At 47.1% G+C, this 17,432-nt stretch overlaps 1 protein-coding gene; it reads left to right on the forward strand.

The window, feature by feature from the left end:
• Positions 1-5,988: 5,988 nt before the first annotated feature.
• GSTUM_00004378001 (uncharacterized protein) lies at positions 5,989-8,887 on the forward strand. XM_002835590.2 has 5 exons: positions 5,989-6,972; positions 7,054-7,407; positions 7,483-7,746; positions 7,816-8,031; positions 8,090-8,887. The coding sequence occupies exons 1-5, from the start codon at positions 6,764-6,766 to the stop codon at positions 8,175-8,177; spliced, it is 1,131 nt and encodes a 376-aa protein (XP_002835636.1). The 5' UTR covers positions 5,989-6,763; the 3' UTR covers positions 8,178-8,887.
• The last annotated feature ends 8,545 nt before the right edge of the window (positions 8,888-17,432 follow it).

Here is a 17,432-nt window from a genome sequence, read left to right on the forward strand (position 1 = left end):
TCAGGGTGGAAGGAAGACCCCTCTGTACGCCATCAATCCACCGGGGAAACTATTGCTTGTGTGGCGTACGGCACTCGAATATATGCGGCTGAAAAGGGTCTCCTAATATCAACATTTGGACCTTGCAAGACCTGAAGCATGCGGGCAGTCTCATGCTCTGGGTATGGGTGAAGTATTGGGACAAGTATAGACGGACAGTGGGAAGTCTCCTTCACTCACAAGTCCAGACTCCTCGATGCCTAAAAAGGAAAATAACGCCACCTTTGTTATAGCCAAGTGAATAAATTGGCACTTTTTTGTTCTTTGCACAGGTATTCGCCCCCCTGTTTGTCCTAATACTTCACTCCTTCCTCGACTCGGAGAAATGGGATCTACGACATGTGACGGATGGATGCACACGCCGAACCCTACCTACTGGAATGCCATGTTCAAAGGATCAAACCACCCCCTTCCTACCACCCCACGTATAAGGGGTTATTGTGTCGAAGCTCAGGGCTTGATGTTACCTCTCAGGAATGATGAATGTCCCCGGTGTAAAGTTTGTTGGGAGTGACTCAAAAGCACACCCAGCAATCGGGGCTTGGAGGGGGACATCAGCAGCGTGAGGATGAGGGGTCCAAATCACCGGATACTAAACCTGATTGACAAAGAGTAGAAGTGTGCGATGGCCCCTCGGGAGAGAGGGACCAATGCGCATCCGCACTTCTCGGTTCTTTGGGACGGCCATCTGCATTTTCCCGTGGTTGGTCCGGGTTATCTGGGTGCCCACATGCCGGCAGTCTGCCGGCAGAGGAAAGATAGGCTCCTGAACTCCGGAGTTATTTCGCTGCGCTATCTCTGTCCTGCTACTTCACCACATGCCAAATGACATAACGACACGGACAGTCTAGCTAGACCCGGCGCAATCGAAATATGCTGTCCCAAGGGGGTACTAGACCCACAATTCAACCTCTGAGATGCTGCATCCCCCTGCGTTGATGGTATCATACCTTTCTCCTCCCATTTTATCATATCATGTATATTTATACCGGATAATCTCGCCTGGGTGGCCGGCTTCACAGATACAAGGTAGCACCAAATTGTCTAAAAGAGACCCCACCAGCCAATAAAAGGCCATGTTATTATTAATCAGCATCGTCGTGGTTGCCGCGGTGCGAGATTATACGGTACGGTACATGGACCCGGTGGTATCGTAATTGGTTTCTCCTCCGGCTCCTCCCCCTTGATGGGGGGGGTCAACGGGCAGAATTTAGCCAGATCTATAGTGTATTTCCTCAAGGGATTAGATTCCGACATTCAAAAGAATGTTGACGATCAGTAGAAACGCTCCATTTTGGGGCAGCCGTTTTATCCCTCCAAACAAAGATGATGGTTCAATTTAATCCCGGAGGAACGGGTTGACATGAGTGTGTGTGGTGGTGAAATTCTTTTTTCTTTCTCTTTTTCTATTCGGCCGCTGCATCGTTTATCCGTTCTGGCGGTGCGCATCACCGAGGCACTTTCCCAATACAGATCCCCCCTTGTTCGCATTTTAAGTTATCATAACTCGGGTTGCACGAGAGCTCGAGTACTGGTACTGTATCATACTCGTAGACGTGGTTAACCCTACTCGCACTCGACTGCATCCCGGGACTCTCGAGGCCCGACCGTTACTGCCCTCATGGGATATGGAGAACGAATTTGGTGTGAGAATCGCTCAAACAAGCAAGACTGATACCGTGCCTTCTCAATCCCTAGGTGGCGTTTCTGCCCACGTTCATATCCCCCGGTAGGGTACAGGTACTCGTATAGCCTTGACACATAAAATGGCCAAAGCATTCTGTGCTGATTGAAAGAACGTGATACGTCGTGACCTGTTTACCGGCACTCTGAACCACGCTGATAATTGAATTGAGGACGGTATGGTAGGTTCTCCCTCTCCACCCGCGACGCTGAAACCTCCTTCACACGTCCCACAAAAAAAATTGAGGGAACGCCATTTTTAGCGAAAGAACATCGGTATTCCCGACCACTAAATAACAAGATCCGGGAACACACTTGACCACTATCGTACGTTACAAGTACTGTACAAGTAGGTGTTAAGCAAGGGATTCCCTCACCATACTGCCGGTATGGGTGGATGGATGGATATACCTGGCCCGTTCGTAGGCTTGCGCTGAGATTTTACTCTCGAGTCCATCGCTGCTAGCATTCGGAGGAATCTCAAACTATAAGTTCACACAAAAACTCGGCTAGGTACAGTCGTGTCTGAAAAGTCTATATACCCCTCTTGGCAACGCCGAAACCCTCAATTACCTTAACACCACCCCCCCACCATGGCACCACCACATTCTCCAGCCCCTAGAGAAGACCAGAAAAGGAAAATCTATGCCCTATATAAACATACCAATATATGGTATGGTAAAATTTCAAAGCTTATGAACCTCTCCAAGTCAACTGTTTCAACAGTAGTCAAAAATGTGAAATCCAGAGATGGAAATACCCTTGATGCACCCAGATCTGGCAGACCAACTAAGATTACTGATGCCAAAAGGCAAGTAATTCTTGATATTATTGATGCTGAGCCTCATTTAGCACTAAGAGACATTACCCACAAAGCCAATATTGGTCTTGAAAAAGATACTATTAGCAAGATATCCAAAGAAGCTGGTTTTATGCTTAGGATATCTAGGAAGAAGTCTTTTTGGAGAAAAGGACAGAAGGAGAAGAGAAAGGAGTTTGCTAGAGTCAGGAGGAACTGGACAAGAGCTTGGAAATGGGTTGTTTTTGTGGATGAGGCCACAATTGAATATGATCCAACTCTAGTGGGAAGGAAGGTCAGACTTAGACTAGGTGAAGAGTTGGAAGGAAAGAACTTAAAGCCTAGCTTTAAGTCAGGACACACCAATATAGGTGTATATGCTGCAATGATGCATGAAGGGAGTACTGAGCTGATTCTTGTAAAAAAGAGGAGTGAGGAGGAAAGGACCAGCAAAAGAGATAGGCTTGGTCTCAATTCCCACTAATATGCAACTAAGATTCACCAGTCATACCTCATCCCCTTCACAGAAGGGATAAATGGGGCTCCTGAAACCATCTATATGGCTGCTGATAATGCATCATGGTACAATGGAGCAGAAAACAGAAAATTGCAGGAGGACTGTAGATATCAAAGATTAGCTTGGCCTCCCAACTCACCAGATCTCAACCCTATTGAGAATGCCTGAGAGAATTCAGGCTGTATTGGATGCAGATGGAAGCCATACAAAATGGTAGCATTAGGAAACTGTTATTTTCTATTTCTACTTTCATCTATTTTAAAATTGTACTCATATGATTTTTTTGGTGTAGTTAATATCATTATTTGTGGTGGTAGTGCCGTTGCCGTGAGGGGTGCGTAGACTTTTCAGACACGACTGTACAACGTATCATGCCGAGAGATTAATCGCAAGATTGTGCAGAGTGGTCGACTCGCCGACCTGGGCTAGGGTTCCACACGGCGGTCTTGTTTCTCTCTCTTCGCACACGCGGTACAGTCTCCACTCGCCCAGTACTAGTACAAGTACAGTACTCATTGCGGATGAGCTTTCGGAGGTCTCTCAGAGGTCTCTCGGAGGCTGCTGCGGCGGAGCGGCTAAGTAGCAACATATCGGCACTACCCAAGAGTGCTTCTAGGACTGGGTGGGGGATTCAGTGGGAAGCGGTATCGAGGTGAAAATCGGTGCTATCGTGGTGGCTTTGGGGTGCAAATTACCTTTGGAATTGTAGGGGATCGAGATGATGCCTTGTGCAGCGGTGCTTGCGCTCGTTTGAGTTTGTATTGTTCATGTCTATCTTTCCTTCAATCCCTGTGAACGGAGCGAATCACTGATGAAAACTCGTTGTGCGCGCGCGCCTCTTTTAACCGCGACCCACCCCCTCTTTTCTCTAGCTCGCACTTGAGATGCTCCTTGCTGGTTGCTCGGGATCTATGAGATTGCCCCCCAAGGCTCACCCTATCGCGCCGCTGATGGGGGGCGTGGGAAAAGCGGGTACAAGTACGAGTACTGTACCTACTCGTACTTCCCTCAGCGCCAGAGTGCTAATGGCGCTGCGCGCAGTGCTATTTTGTTAAATTCGTGGTATTATTTTTGGTAGGTACATGCAAGCGCAAAGCAAACGCTTCCCCGGGGCACAAATCGCTGCGTTCGGGAAGTAAATATCCCATGGCAGATAATAAGAGGCCCAAAGCAAAAAGACTAAAACAAAAAAAAAAGAAGTAAAAGCAAAACAAAACCCCATAAAACCTGCGGGCCAATCTGGCAGCTGTATGCTCATTCATCTCGACAGGAAAAAACGAGCAAAACCTTTCCTTGTTTTGAAAACCAAGAAACTTGCCGGTGTGTGTCACAACCACTTTTTTCTCGCTGTCATGGTTGATTGGTAGTTGTGTAACCCGTAATCCACAGGGTGTCAACTGAAGCAAGTGCAATACCAAGTTGATGCTCGCTTAATCCATCCAGGGATTGTACCGGTAGTATTTCTACCAGTTCGGCAAGAGCCTGGGCACTCAAAGTGAAGCCAGCAACTTGTCGCCCTGCTTCTCATGAACGGAGGAGGTACTGTACAGTACGAGTACTCGTAGATGAGACGTATGCAAGGAGGGGAGTGCCAGCTAAAACTCGACTACTTGTATTTTCATAACCTTCTACTCCAAGGTCGAGCTTAATTTGAGCACATGATCCATCCCCATAGGTCTCTGGAGGTCCCCGATTTCAAGAGTGCGGGGAAATATAGCGATGGGTTCTCCTGGTGTTGAGTCGTTCCCAGAGGGGAAAGGGTGGTAAATGTTCCTGTATACAGTAAGCGTTTGTGTGAAGTTTGAAAGGGCTTGCTTTGGAGAGAGAAGTGGGAAATGGCTTGCCACAACTTTGGGGCTTCATTAATCTACTCTTGTCCACGAAAGGGCTGGCTTGGTTCACGATTCCAGCCTCTTTTCCTGCAATCGTGCAAGCGCATCCCCTCCCTCCTAGCTTCACCTTGACTATACTAGAATAGGGCTTTTCTGGAGTTCCTATTCGGGTTGTCTTTTTTTATTTTCGAAGGAACTCTTTTAGGTTCAGCACGGTCCAGGGACTCCCCATCTCTAGAAAAAATGGGTCTGTGTTCTCAGGGATCTCAGGAACTCTGGTCCCAATGGAAGAATTGACTGATATCCATCTTGTCCAACTCACCTGGCTACCGGTACTTGTATGCCCCCCAAGGAATTGGTTATTTATGTCTTGGCCAACTTAAATTTTATTTTATTTTATTCTTTCTTTTCTTTTCTTTTCTTTTCTTTTCTTTTCTTTTCTTTCTTTCTTTCTTCCGTTCCAGCAAGCCGAATTGGGGGGGTCCAGAAAAGCTCTGCCTCTTTTTCTCCATCCAACCAAAAGACGCCCCACCACTGACTGACTGACTTGCATCCTTGTAGAACAGCCGAACATTTTTGCGGTTGTCGGACTAGCCTTCTTCTCTCTGCATGGCTGCCTGTTCCTTCCCATGCTCCTCCTCCTCCTCATGCTGCTCGCTCTCTTCTCTATCCTTTGCGTTGTCGATTCCATGTATGCATATGTATGGCAGAGGGCAAGGTAATACGGTAGAACGGTAAATGATGAGAAAATCAAGAAGAAGAGGTTGCCGGGGTTTGGCCTTCCTTTCTCTCGGTGCCGGAACCATACAAATCGCTTCATCTCTCCATGTATAATAACTTACCGGTAACATTGTAATCGAGCAGTCGTGGTGATCTCTACTGTGTGGGATTGCATGTCCTGTATTTTTTTTCTACGGTAGCAACCGCTCACAAGTTAGCTACTGCACTCATTGCTACCGGTAGTCTAAGGGCCACCCGCCCCTTCTCTCTAGTCTAGCATTCCCGCCTTCCCCTTCTTGTCCCCGCTAGCATCACATCCACTAGAGGCGCACTACAATACTCGTACACCTCATATCCACCCTATATCTTCCCCCATCCTTCCCACACATTATCCTCCTCACCTTTACCTCCCCCATATCTTCCCCTTCTCACTGAGCGTAAGGTAGGCTGTTCTCGCCTCTAAAAAGCCCAACAGGCACTTCTACCTTGCCCATTGACTGAGGCGAGAATTGAATACGTTTATTTAAATTCCCATTCGGTCCCAGCCCCCTGGTCCCACCCTCACGGCTGTGAGCCAGTTTCTGGGGGAGATATTACAATCGCTAAGCGACAACTTGCCCAAGGCTGTCCCATAATAATAATAATAACCTTTGGCGGTTCCAGTTCCAATCGGGGCGGATAGGGAGACCAAAAAACTGAGAAATAAGGTCAGCGAAAAAAAGAGAGAAAGGAAAAGGAAAGAAGGGAAAGGGCAGCAGCCAGCCAGCAGGCCATCCTTTTTACCACTTGCTGTCCTTCCTGTCTGGTCGTTGGACTTGCCTTCTCTCTCCCACCGCACCTCATCACCCATTCAGCAGTTATTGGGCCCAACAACCGCACACCTTACCACGTTGTGTCTCGTCTTACCTCCTCGCTTCACCCGTCAATTTGTTGTGTTGCACCTGGTCTTAACCTCCACTTCTTCCTTCCCCTTCTTCTACCCTCCCAGCCCGCCAGCCGAGTTTATTTTCCCAGCTCGTCTCACACCCTCTCCGACTCCACGGCCGACCACCACTTGGACGGCCTGATCTTCCATTCTCTTTTTACAACAACCTTCCCCCCACGGTCCTTCACTTCAAGGTTCGAACCCCCATACACTAAACTCGATAATCGGTACTGGGAATTTTTGCAACAATGTCTACTGGAACTCCCACTGGTGGCTCGGGCTCGGCCGGCGGTGGAGAGAGATCCATACGCAAGCGTTTTGCGTCTCAGGTCAAGAGGGTTCTGAGCATTAAGAATAAGCCGGGCAGATCAAGACGTTCAACCGTTTCCGATGGTCCTGGCGAACCTGATACTCCGACTACACCTTTGCTGCCCACCACTGCTGTTCCTCCAATTGAGTGAGTTCACGCTCTCCTGTTTGGCTTCAAGGGCTTCGGGGGCCAAGTTTTGGTGTTCGCAACTAACCTCTCAAAAAATAGATCTAAACCGAGCTCTGTCGCCCGGCCGGGACCCGAACCAAAGGCCCAGGAAGAGGTAGAGCAGCAAAGGGTTAAGACTCGGACTAGACCCGCTGTTCGTCAACCTAGGACCACGAACATCCCACCTCCTGCTGTGTCTGCTGCTGAGCGTGCTCAAGCTCTTTTCAAGAAGCACGGTTTGGAGGTTTCTACAGCTGATTGGCCTTTGTCAACTGTCCTGCCCAGCGATCGTGTTCAAAAGGATATTCGTATGAGAGTTCATCGCACTTGCCATAAGTGCTCGACTTCTTTCGGTCCTGACAAGATCTGCAATTCGTGTAATCATAAGAGGTGCAAGAAGTGTCCGAGGCAACCGTAAGTTTGCACTTTTTTTTCGTGGTCTGGCATGGAGCTGGTGGAGATGGTTACTGACTCGATTGGGGGAAATAGTGTCAAGAAGCCTAAGGATAAGGGCAAGGGCAAGGAGAAAGTTGGCGAGAGGTCTGGCCAGGTGGTTGGACGGAAGAAGAAGAAGAAGCCGACCTACGGTGTCACTCTCACGATACCTAGTCGTACCGGTGGACAGGATCTCGTTCGTAAGGCTCCACGCCAGAGGGTCCACCGTAAATGCCATCGTTGTCAGACCGACTTTGCCGGGGAGAAGATTTGCAGGAAGTGCAGCCACACGAGATGCAGGAGCTGCCCACGCGAGCCGTTAGTGACCCTGAATAATCCTGAATATCTAATGGGTATTTGGACTAAATAATTTTTTTGGAACAATAGATTCAAGAAGAACAAACCGCCCGGATACTATGATTCATTGGACCCCGAAGACAGTGAGGAGGAAAGGCAGCTTCCTACCCGCCCCCGTCGTACTTACAAGAAGCCCCGCCGTAGGATTCACTGGATTTGTACGAAGTGTTCTACGACCTTTGTAGAGAGGACAAAGATATGTGAAGGATGTGGCAGTAATAGAGATGACACGGGCTTGAGGGATCCGTAAGTTTTACGTCCATCATGGGTGCCTGTAATAATTGCTGACTGTTTTTGCAAATAGTCCCAAAAAGCAACCTTATAAACCGACAGAGGAAGACATCCAGAGGCTGGATGAGCGTCTCAAGCAGACGTCTCTTTCAGCCGCTTAATTCTTCCACATGCTCTTTCATGATGGCTCCTCTTAGGGAGTTTGCAACTTTATCACGACTTTCTTTTTTCAACATTATTTTTTCCTGGGGCCAATTGCCGGTCGCGTACTTGTGTATACTTTGTGGTTTCACTCGGTACGGGCGAGTGGGGCTCTCAATTCGTCGATACATCACGCTGTCCTGTCAAGTTATTCAAAAACAGGTTCATGATGAGCAGTTATGATTGCATTTCGTGCGGGTGGCGGGCGGTTGGTCTGACATAACCAAAACGGGCATTCTGGAGTTTGCTTTCATTTTCCATTATTCTTTTAGTTGATGATACCTTGCTGTTTCGTTTTTCTCCCCATTCTTGGGCGTTGTGTGCATTCTGGAACGACAATGTTTCCTCGCACACGAATTAGTGTTTTTTTTGTTATTTGATCTTCCAATACCAACCACCATTTTATTGTTAAACCTATGTTTTGGAACCTCCAATATGGCGAATGTGATGAGAGGCGTTGAGCGGAGGAGAGGGGGGGGGGGATTGGGCTCGATGGCCTCGGTGCTTTTGTATCTCGAGCTCTCTGCGAACATCTCTTTGGTTTCCTTCACTCATTCTTCATTCAGTATCTCGTCTCGGTTGCATCCCTTGCTTGATGGATTGATCACCGCGGTTGTTCATGATGTTACGAAATGTGAAGATCGACTCTCCCTTCTCCCTTTTATAGAAATCCTGTGAATAACTTTACAGAGCTCACGTCGAACCTCACTCCCATTTCTCGACTCCTCTTGTATTTACTACATAAGCTTAACTCGTCATCCTCTCACCTCTTATAATTATAGATTCCTTTTTTTTTTTCCCTTCAATAACGGTTGACGAGTTGGGAATTCATCCGTACACAACCGCGAGGTTTAATTTGATTATACGTATTCTTCTCGGATCCTTTCTTTTCTCTTTTTCTGCGAAAAAAGAGACCCTGGAGGGAGAGCGAGGGAGGGAGCTGGTTTGGTGGTGGTGGTGGTGGTGGTGTGGTGGATAAGTGTCGTTGCCTACCACATCTCGGGAGCTGCGACATGATTGGCCCTCCACTAACCTCAACTGAAATTCCACAATGTTATCATTTATTGCTGAACAACGCCTTCAGGGTTAACCTGCGGTATCATAGTTTAATGTCTCTCGGTGCACGGTTTCGGCAGAGTTACCCACGTGGCTGCTGCTGGAGACTGTTAATCCTTTTATTTTATTTTATTTTCATTTAATTTTTTTAATTTTTTTTAATTAGGCGGGCAGTCAGGCACCATAGGAAGGTAGGCGCCGGGACGTTGCGTTCGGGGGGGGGACGGACGCTACGGACGGAATTGTGTACGGAGTGAGTGGGGCGGTAAAGTTAATCGGTTCTAAGGGGGGGAGTTTTGATCACTGTGCGGTGCTTCGAAAGGGAGAGAGGGAAGGCTATCTTTCCTCATAAGATAATGTTATTACCATAGCGTCATATCGTGGTTCCTCGTCCCTCATTTCACCTCCCCCTCGCCTCTCTTCCTCCCTACTCCATTCTGCTGGAACATATCTTGAGATAACTGTACGCACCCCTAGAGACAATGACTGACTGATCGTCCAGACTTTGAAGATACACGTATCGCATCTCCGTTCGAGAACCCAATTATTACAGGGTACGCTACACCACCGTGCATTCGCAGATATTCCTGACCGATTGATTGATTGATTGCGTGTAATTTGTTTTCCTCCCTCCCCTCTTGCTCGGGGGAAGGCGTGGAACGGGTCTTGCTTTCCCTTCCCTTCCCTTCCATAACGCACAACTTTGGCCTCTGGTTACATGCTTGTCGCGGGGCTTTCTTTCCTTCTTCCTTTCTCCTGGGTGGGTGGTGGGCGGAATGGATCAGGTTGCAGATTTTGCTGGGTCGGAATTATGTGTCCCCGACGAGAGATGGGGATATCGGAGGGATGTTTTTTGATATCCGGGGTGTGGGTGGGATGATGGGTGTCAGCTCGGTTGATGCATATATGTGTGTATCTTTGGTAGTGGGGTTTCGCGGTGGTACGGGTTTGTGGAGATTTCGATTTTTGATTTTATGATATATAAAAATAAATGAATAAATGTGTGTGTGTACGATAGTAGTAGGAAGTGGAACGAAAGAAGGAGGGGAAGGCCAATTCGTACCTGCTGTACTGTACATAGTGAAAAGGTGAGTGTGTGTACAGTCGTGTCCGTAAAGTCTTCATACCCCGGTGGCGCAACCACACAACCACAACACCTCTCCATGGAAAATTGAAAAAAAATTCAAACAACTCAATTAAGAAAAGTATATGAATAGAACTAATAAGCCTTAAGAAAATATTATTACCACTTTGTATGACCACCATCTGCATCTAGTACAGCCTGTATTCTCTCAGGCATCCTATCTATCCACCCATCTAACTTCTCTTGGGAAATTAAATCCCATTCCTCCTTTGCTGCCTGAAATAATTCAGCAGCACTGTGAGGCCTCCTATCCAACCTGGAGAATCGATTTCTGAGGGCTCTTTTGAGCAGAGCCCAAGTGTTCTCAATAGGATTGAGATCTGGTGAGTTGGGTGGCAAAGGCAATTTTTGATAACCACAGTCTGACTGCAATTTTCTGTTTTCCTCACCACCATGCCAGGAGGCATTGTCTGCTGCTAGGTAGATGTTGTCAGAAGGTCTATCCAGACCTTCTATAAAAGGGATGAGGTATGGCTGGTGGATTTCAGTTGCATATTGGTGGGAATTGAGGCCAAGTCTGTCTCTTTTGCTGGTCCTTTCTTCCTCCCCCCTCTTCCTCACAAGAATTAACTCAGTCCTGCCACCCTTCATGATTGCAGCATAGACCCCAATACTAGTCCTCCCAGACTTAAAGCTAGGCTTCAAGTTTTTTTCTTCCAGCTCTTCACCAGGTCTAACTCTGACCTTCCTGCCAGTAGGATTTGGATCATAGATAATGGTGGCTTCATCCACAAAAACAACCCAATTCCATGCACCCCTCCAATTCCTCCTTCTTCTAGAAAACTCCTTTCTCTTCTCCTTCTGTCCTTTCCTCCAAAAAGGTTTTTTTCTAGGTATCAGAAGCTTAAAACTAGCTTCTGATATGATCTTATCCACAGATGTCTTTCCCAGACCAATATTCACTTTTTTGGTAATGTTGCATAACGCTAAATGAGGCTCGGCATCGATAATGGACTCTACCAGCTAGTCTTTTTTTTTTGAGGGGTAATTGTTGTTGGTCTTTCAGATCTGGGGGCATCATGGGTATTTCCATCTCTTGATTCAGCTCTTTTGACTACTGATTGAACAGTTGCCTTAGAGATACCCATAACCTTAGAAATTTTATTATACCCCATATCATTATGTTTATACAGGGCATAAATTTCCTTATTTTGATCTTCTCTAGCTCTTTGGGTATGTGGGGGGGTCATGGTAGAGGTGGTTGTTGTGGGAATGGAGGACAACACTGTTGCCACGCTGGGGTATGAAGACTTTACGGACACGACTATACTGTACAGTCATGTCTGAAAAGTCTACGCACCCTCACGGCAACGGCACTACCACTACAAATAATGATATTGACCACAACAAAAAAAAGATATGAGTACAATTTTAAAATAGATAATAGTAGAAATAGAAAAAAATAGTTTCCCAATGCTACCATTTTGTATGGCTTCCATCTGCATCTAATACAACCTGAAGTCTCTCGGGCATTCTCAATAGGATTGAGATCTGGTGAGTTGGGAGACCAAGCCAATCTTTGATATCTACAGTCCTCTTGCAATTTTTTGTTTTCTGCTCTATTATGCCATGATGCATTATCAGCAGCCATATAGATGGTTTGAGGAGCTCTGTCTATGGCTTCTATGAAGGGGATGAGGTAGGGTTGGTGAATCTCAGTTGCATATTGGTGGGAATTGAGACCAAGTCTGTCTCTTTTGCTGGTCCTTTCCTCCTCAGTCCTCTTCCTCACAAGAATGAGCTCAGTCCTCCCTCCATGCATCATTGCAGCATATACACCTATGTTGGTACGCCCTGACTTAAAGCTACGCTTTAAGTTCTTTTCTTCCAACTCTTTACCTAGTCTAAGTCTGACCTTTCTTCCCACTGGATTTGGATCATATTCAATTGTGGCTTCATCCACAAAAACCACCCATTTTCAAGCTCTTGTCCAGTTCCTCTTCACTCTAGCAAACTCCTTTCTCTTCTCCTTCTGTCCTTTTCTCCAAAAAGGCTTTTTCCTAGTTGTCCTGAGCTTAAATCCAGCTTCTTTGGATATCTTACTAACAGTATCTTTGCCAAGTCCAATATTCGCTTTTTGAGTAATGTCTCTTAGGGCTAAATAAGACTCAGCATCAATAATATCAAGAATTACTTGCCTTTTGGCATCAGTAATCTTGGTTGGTCTGCCAGATCTGGGGGCATCATGGATGTTTCCATCTCTGGATTTCGCATTTTTGACTACTGTTGAAACAGTTGACTTGGAGAGGTTCATAAGCTTTAAAATTTTACCATACCCCATATCAGTATGTTTATAGAGGGCATAGATTTCCCTTTTCTGGTCTTCTCTGAGGGTTTGGGAGTGTGGTGGTGCCATGGTAGGGAGTAATGTTGAGGTGATTGTTGGTTGCAGTGTTGCCAAGCAGGCGTACGTAGACTTTTCAGACACGACTGTACGAGTACGTACACACGTATGTATGTATTCCCGTAAGTGAAGTAAAGCCAAGTAGGATAAGTACGATATCCTCCCGCCTCCGAATGAGAGTCGATATCAAGATACCGGTAACGTATACTGTAATGTACAGTACAAGCACCTGCACAGACAAGACAAGACAAGACAAGACAAGACAAGCACCTCACACTCACCAACAAAATGTCCCTTTCCCCCCCCCTAAGAAACGCCTCCTCTTCATTCACTCGGCCCGGTGTTCACATGGAGCTCTCTGCTCGATCAAAACCAGTGATTATATATCATACAATCCCATTCATTGGGAGAGGAAGAAAAAACCTCAATCACAAGTCTTGACTCGGCCCCACCAAAAAACCCCGCTCTAAATAATAATCATGATAATGATAATGATAAAAAACGGATAACCAATTATGATACAATAAATCTCATCACATAAAACTTGTCCTTCTGTTCCGTCGGGGATGTAACCGTATTGGGACTGACGATTTATTTTATTTTATTTTATTTTATTTATTTCATCCATTAAAAAAAAAAAAAAAAAAAAAAGTACCGATAAGATAAATAATTGGTTTTTTTTTTTTGTCTTTAGAATCCTTGGGCAAGAACTCCGGATGGATGGATGGAGCGGCAGTTTTTGAAGGAAGGAAGGAAGGAAGGGATGGGGGTGGGGGTGGGGGGGGGGAAACCCGACGATCTGGTGATTTGATTTGGGTTTTTGCTTGTCGTAGGGGAAGGGTTTTTATTTTATTTTATTTTATTTTTTTAGTGGTGGTGGTGAATAAATCGGCTGTCGTGTTACTTTTGAACTTGAGATGGAGGGGTCGCCGGTGGTTTGGTTTTTTTTTTAATTTTTTTAGTGGTGGGGATGGAATGGGAAGAAGGGGAAAGAAGAAGAAGCTTCTGGTGATGGTTGTCGTGTCGTGTCGTTGGGTCAGTATCGTACAGTACAGTACAGTACTCGTACAGTGCTTGTACTATTATTGATATTATTTATGATATAATTCTATATTGGGGCGGGTGGACTACTTCCTCTACGTTACGATGCTGTGATCGCTCACTCTCTGACATGATATATATCCTATGATACGTGTTCTACTGCGCGGTGAGTTACTTTCCCCATGCTCCCCCGGGGATGCGATGTACGAGTACAGTGAATAGCTGTATGTATGTACTGTACAGTACTGTATACTCTTCGAAGAAGGAGAGGCCTTATCGTCATCATCCCCTTCCTTCCTTACCACCCGCGATATTAACAGAATCCATAACGCTCCTACTGAATAATACTGAATAATCCACTTTCGGGACCCACCTCCCGAAACCCTCGAAAGGAGCCGGCAGCACAAACAGCCCAATATCATCAGCATTACCCATAAAAATCAATCCCAACATCCCGGTATGACTTCTCCTTTCGCAAGGACGTGCATATATAACCCGCCGCGCACTCCAGGGAAATACCAGCGTCTTGCGCAAGGGAACACCTCCCCCCCCCGCCACCGGCATGGGGTGAAGAGCCTCGTAGTGCTCACACGCAAAACCGATTTGGAAAAAAACTGTGTGAGAATGGAAGGGAGAATGGGGATAGGAGAGATGGTTTGGAGGAGAAATCTGTAATCATCTCGTTCGTCACTCGGTGATTCTTGGAAATCTCTATCTTTATTTATTTTTCATTTTTTTTACTCGAGGAGTCGCTGCTTGAGCGTCTGGGTGTGATATTAGCAGGTGGGTAGGTGGGTAAGTAGGCAGGTGGCGGGGGTGGGGATTACGTCCGTGCAAGGCGCGCATGCCCAGATCCACAAGATTTTGTATCTTCAGTACAACCCTGGAATCCCCGGACTTGTCGGGTTAAGATTGCTACTAGCGGTTATTCTTTCTCTCTCTCCTTCTTTACGTCGGGAGCCATCTCGCGCGAAACGGGCCACTGGCATGGCATGGCATGGCATGGCATTGTCGGTCAAACGGCGCAGCGGTGAGTTGGAGGGGGTGGGAGTGCGAGTACGCTTTTCATCCCCGAGATCCTTTCCTTTGTCAGACAGGCTGCGGCGAGGATGATATGCGGGTAGAGTAGAGTGGGTGCACGGTTTGGAGGGATGGAATTGAGATATCGTCGTAAGGTATTCCTTTCATTTTCAATTCGTTACCGGTAGATTTCTTCTTCGCCTGCTGTTTTGCGGGATTTTTTTATTTTTTTATTTTTTTATTCTATTTTGTTATCCTTTACAATCTGAGTCGAGGCTTGTGGGATTTTTCGTGAGGTTGATCTAACATATCCTCATCATGGCTTTTCACCACCGGCTGATATTCCTTCTAATATCAGGCGAATCGGATTTTTTCTTTTTTTCCTCAAAAAAAAAAAAAAAAAAAGAGGGAAGGAAAATGGTATGATAGGAGAGGGATATATAAAAAAAAGAAAAATAAAGAAAAAAGAAAATAATAATAATAATCGGGTCTCAATCGTACGGCGGTACAAGCACCGTATTGCGCAATTTTCCCTCGATAATTAGAGTTAACCTATGAATGGTTCCCGACGTTCATAATGGTTCATGTGGTGCGGCTGGCCTGGGCAAGAAGGGGATCACCGGGGCAGATCTCGATACTGTGTTCATATCGAGGGCCCAATGACAACCGGCTGACCGCACCGAGGACCGCAGCCCTGTTCTGTTCCGTTCTCTTTTGGAGTTGAGGTATGGCACGACACTGTGAGTGCGGCGCGATGTTAAGTTGATCGACCAAGACTTTGGCGATGGTGGCAATTGAAGGACCGACTGGGGGGGAAGGAAAAGAAAAGAAAGAAAAAGAAAAAGTCTGACTGCCTGCCTGCCTTGTGGGCTAAGAACTTTCTGTAGCGTGCTCCTACCCATTAATCCGTGAGCAGGACTTTTCGTCAACGAAGGGCGGGGATTGAGGATTCGATATTTCTGTTGGGGAGGCGGGGCGCAGGTGCATGGGGGGCAAGAAAGTGATCGCCATCAAACAGGAAAGGGCAAGACCAGTCGGTCACATTTGATCACTCGGGGGTGGGGTGGCAGTTCATAAAGTGTTTTTCCGTTGAATAGAGCATTCAGGCACAGCCAGTGAAATGCCTCTAACCTTCCTGGTCCGGTCCCGTTTCCAATGCTGTGGGTTCCGAGCAGGAGCCAATAGCCTGACACACGGCGATCAATAGGTTTAATGGGCCTGATTACGATAGTCTGTCTAAGCGATCCGTTTTAAGCCAACCCCCGCTCTCCTCCAGCTTCCCACACCACCACCACCACCGCTGCGCGTATGTATCGGTTCGGGCTCGGCTGATCGAGGAGGAGGAGTGGAAGGGAGGTTTGCCCTTCCCACTTATCGCCGCCACTGCGAATCCTTTCCTCTCTCAACACAACGCAGGATGAACACTGGCGATCACTCGAGGCCCTCTCAGCGTTGTATGCCACGGTCGCGACCCAGTGCGTTGGCGCATTCTTTAAACTTGTCTCTGGGTCGCAATCTCCATTCTCACTCCTTCCTCCCTCCATCACCTTCCCGGTGCCTCTTCCCCTCTTACTGGTCGCTGGAACATCTGGATGCTGCTGGGAGGGAGGGCTGGTTTTGCGCGCTGGGCGCTGGCAGAGTAATCATAGAGTATCCCCTAAAGCATCGCGTGAGCACGTGATTTCCCAGTTTCACAGTCCCAGAGAAGCCGATTGGTATTTTGGGTGGGGGAGGAAGAGTGCACGAGTTTCACCAGACTGTGTAGGCCTCCTATGATAACGATACTGTAGTATAGGCCGACATTCGCCCGTATTCAAATGGGTTGAGTGCGGTAGGTGAGACACAAAGACCCAAGTGAACTTGACGAAAAAGTGCACCTGAAGACAGAAGAAGAAAAAAATTAACAACGCACATCGGAAACTTAAGGAAGGAAGAAAAGAAAAGAAAAATGTATAATATTATAAAGTTGACAGAATGCTTAGGTTTCCCACTACCGGAAAACTCCCAGAACAGGTGGATGCGGAGAACCCCACAGCTGAGCCAATTACAGAATCCAGACCCGAATACCTGTTATCCCCCTGAAACGGCAATTAGTTAGAACCTCCCCCCCCTCCCCAAACGAGTGATTCCAAATGACCAAGTGGGAAGCCAATCAAATCCCAAAAGCCAACACTTCCCTCACTTCAAACTCCCCCTCCTCCACTCACAACACGATACCCTTCCCGCACATGGCAAATATCGAACACCCCAGAAAACCAGAATCAACCGCATGCTACGGCACCACACACAGCCCTTTGAAATTACCTTCAGCTATGTCTCAGGAACCGCCCCAAGCCTTTCCCCTCCCTTCCTCCTTTCTACCCGCGCCCTGCCGGCAGATACCACACCAACATTGGCACCTCGATCATCAGTGTTGCCTTTCCATTCCCCCGGGTTGGGTTCGTGTGGTGTACGAGTAGTGTAAGACTGGGATTATGGGATGGGTATGGTTCGGGAGGCGTTGGCAGGGAGCCGCTTGGTAATGGAAGGCTGCAGCCTCGAATGCATGGGAATGGGCTACCGCTCCCCCCTCCCTCTCATCTCTACTTTAGACCTTTGGCCAACGTACTG

Source organism: Tuber melanosporum (genome assembly GCF_000151645.1).
Source record: "Tuber melanosporum whole genome shotgun sequence assembly, scaffold_11, strain Mel28".
Classification (NCBI taxonomy): domain Eukaryota; kingdom Fungi; phylum Ascomycota; class Pezizomycetes; order Pezizales; family Tuberaceae; genus Tuber; species Tuber melanosporum.